General features: G+C 38.9%; 1 protein-coding gene across 4 annotated transcripts in view; it reads right to left on the reverse strand.

Moving 5' to 3' along the window:
- LOC107631276 (protein INVOLVED IN DE NOVO 2) overlaps positions 1-2,470 on the reverse strand; it is a 5,161-nt gene extending 2,691 nt beyond the window's left edge. For 2 of the 4 annotated variants that reach the window (XR_001618536.2, XM_016334673.2), the window contains exons 1-3: positions 2,196-2,470; positions 805-1,741; positions 241-422 (exon numbers count right to left, since the gene is read on the reverse strand). Coding sequence is in view for 3 of the 4 variants with exons in the window: in XM_016334673.2 (XP_016190159.1) it covers positions 241-422; positions 805-1,708 (1,086 nt within the window). In the remaining variant the exon portion in view is untranslated. Of the gene's footprint in view, positions 1-240; positions 423-804; positions 1,742-2,060 lie in introns of all 4 variants that reach the window. The other 2 variants (XM_021119543.1, XM_016334672.2) reach the window with 2 other exon arrangements.

Below are 2,937 nucleotides of genomic sequence, written 5' to 3' on the forward strand. Positions count from 1 at the left end.
ATAAAGAATAAAGAACTGTACCATAAACATAAATCCTCTCTCCAAGACACAAAGTTGTTAACGGCACGCAAATGAATTTTGTTGATCACAAATGAAAAGTCCAGGCATGTGAATGGCTCTATAACTAACAACATTACAATCCTAAATTGAACATGAACAATATTTTATTCTATTATTCTTAATTTCAATCACACCATGCTAGAGAAGATGCAGCAAAAATAAAGAAAACACTATACATACCTCCTCAATCTCTTCTGCTAACTTCTTTCTTTCACTTTCATTATGCGCCTCACGCTTTTCCAGTTCGACTTTTCGCAACTCCAGCTCACTTTTCTGAGATTCTAGTTGCCACTTAAGCTTTTCGTGATCACTAAAGATCCTCTGAAAGTGATCCCTTGCACTTGATTGTATCTTCTTTATCTCTGAATACAAAATTAGAATCTTGAGATAAACCATGTTACAAACATACCAACATATTAAAGTAACAATGTTAGCTCCTATGGTACAACCACCACAACAATGCAAGTAGTAGGTGGCAACTGAATTGGCTGTTTGCTGACTTGGATACCTCCAGACCCCAGGGAAAAAACCATCAATAAACAAAGAAAATGAAAAAAAAAAAACTCAAATTGTGATTTAATTGTCATCCAGAGACTGCTACGCTGCCAGTTATTTTGTAATCAAAGTACCAGTTGCAACACATAGTTGGCCTTGTACAACAAAACAAATAAATGAGAAAATGAAAACCCCAAGAAGTCAAGCTAAACTAGAGACAAGTAACTTTGGCCCAATATAACCGCATACCTTCATTATAAGCTTGAATGAGCTTATCTTTTTCCTCCATTGCCATGTCCATTTTGAGCGTTGTCTCATGGCATCTTACTTCTATCTCTTGTAAGTGTTTGTTCTTGACCTGAATAATGTTAGTCAAATTGGACACAAGTTTATCCTGCCTTCGAGCTTCTTCCTCCATCAGTTCAGATATGGTTTTGACATCCCCCATCTTTCGCAGATTTTCCCCAATGATATTGTTGGCGTTATAATCATCTGCTCGGGCTACCCATGCATAAAGACCAGACTTCTGCTCAGACTTAGCAAACCAATCTTTTTTCCCATGATGATCTGTTTCATATGCCCTTTCAAATGCCAACGCATTATCAAACCCTGGCCAGTTTTTATTGAACTCCACAAGAGCAGTTCCAGAGTGACCCCGGAAATTCCATAGAGGATTGACTCTAAACGGATTAAAACCCCTGCTTTTGTACTCATCCCTCAGCTTGGAACCACTTGCACCAACACAGCGTCCATCTTCTGCCCGTCTAGTAGGAATATTAACTACAATTCCAATCCAAGGCCACACAAACTGCTCATCAGAATTAACGTCATGTTTGCCTTTGTCCACAGGTTTTGATGGAACATCCACGGCCATAGCATCCTTCTCCAAATATTTCACCAAAGCCAAATGATTAGCCTTCTCTCTTGCCTTTCTCTTTTGTGAGCTACTCTGACCCACCCCAGAAGCATGTTGAAGGAGTTCCTTGTACAAATAATCCCGTTTCCTCTTTTTAGGGCAGAACGGGCAAGTGTAAGTCTCATCCGAGGTTTTCACATCATGGGTTCCATTTTGCAGTTCTTCATAAAATTTATCTTCGTATTCAGTGATTTCAGAGTCACTTATATCAGTATCCTCATCAGAGCTCTGAGCCATAACAATTTCTCCCAGGAAAAATTATTACAATACCTGAAAGGCAAAAACTTGATATTAACATCGCCATTTTCTTGCTGAAATACAGATTAATCCCATTCATTTTCTAAACATTTTGATCCTAAGAGAAACATTCAAAACAAATATCCCAATCACTTCGCTCAAAAGGATCCCATATCATGCTATGTTAAGCTGTCTGTTAAAAGTTAGTTGAACATGTTAGTTAACCAATTGGCCAATCAAAATCTAAACGCATCGGAGGTCAGTGCTAGGAATGCATTTTCACAAACATTTGGTGTAATACCCTCCATTTACCCAAAACAAAAGATCAAGCATGAACATGCACAACACGTACCCAATTATTCAAATATGCATGAAGAAAACATAATGCAAAATTGCAAAGCACATGCATGACAAGAACCGGAGCGTGGGAGGGATAATCCAAAGCGAGGAGAATTGACAAATTGAGAGAAATATGAGCTGAATTGACCTGAAGAAGAAAATGGAAGGTGCTCCCTGAAGGTGAACTCTGATGAAGTGAAAGTGTGAGGCTAACGATCTACATGAGAAGAAGAAACGGTGAAGAATCGGAGGTGAAATTGGGGGTTGTTTGACGCTCCCAACAATCTTCACGGGCTCTAATCGTAGCACAGTGGCCACTGCCCACTGTCACTCATCACTAGGGTTTGGAAATCGGACATCACACGCGCGGGGTTAGCGCGTGAATTAGAGATGAACGATTTGGCACAAAATGTGCAGTGTGGCTCGGCTAATTGGACTTGCTGCACTCTGCACCCAATTGCACTCAAAAACAAAACCATTAACCAAGTCCATTCGTAAAACAATTTAGCGTTGGTCAACTAAAAACTTCCAAGATGAAGATACGGCAGACGGTAAGATCGTTCGAGACAGTTCAACGAGGCACTTTAGGTTTCTTGAGGGTCAAATCCAACAGTAGAGGTACTCCGTTCGAGAATCAACGTAAGTTAACCTAAATAGTAAGAAAGAAGAAATTCTAAAAAGAAGCAAAAAGCTGGTGCGTGGCAACCTACTTATGGAAGTCACATCACAAAAACCCTTTAGGGGTGGAAAATAATACGACAGGACGAAAACCTGTAGAAATATAAAATAAAAAATTATTAATTACTTTATATTGGATAATAGAAACTTTTTTTTTCAACGTCTAAGCTCAGAGGATAGAAATCATTTTTTTTTTTTTTTTGGGAAGATAT

Source organism: Arachis ipaensis, chromosome B03 (genome assembly GCF_000816755.2).
Source record: "Arachis ipaensis cultivar K30076 chromosome B03, Araip1.1, whole genome shotgun sequence".
NCBI classification, from domain to species: domain Eukaryota; kingdom Viridiplantae; phylum Streptophyta; class Magnoliopsida; order Fabales; family Fabaceae; genus Arachis; species Arachis ipaensis.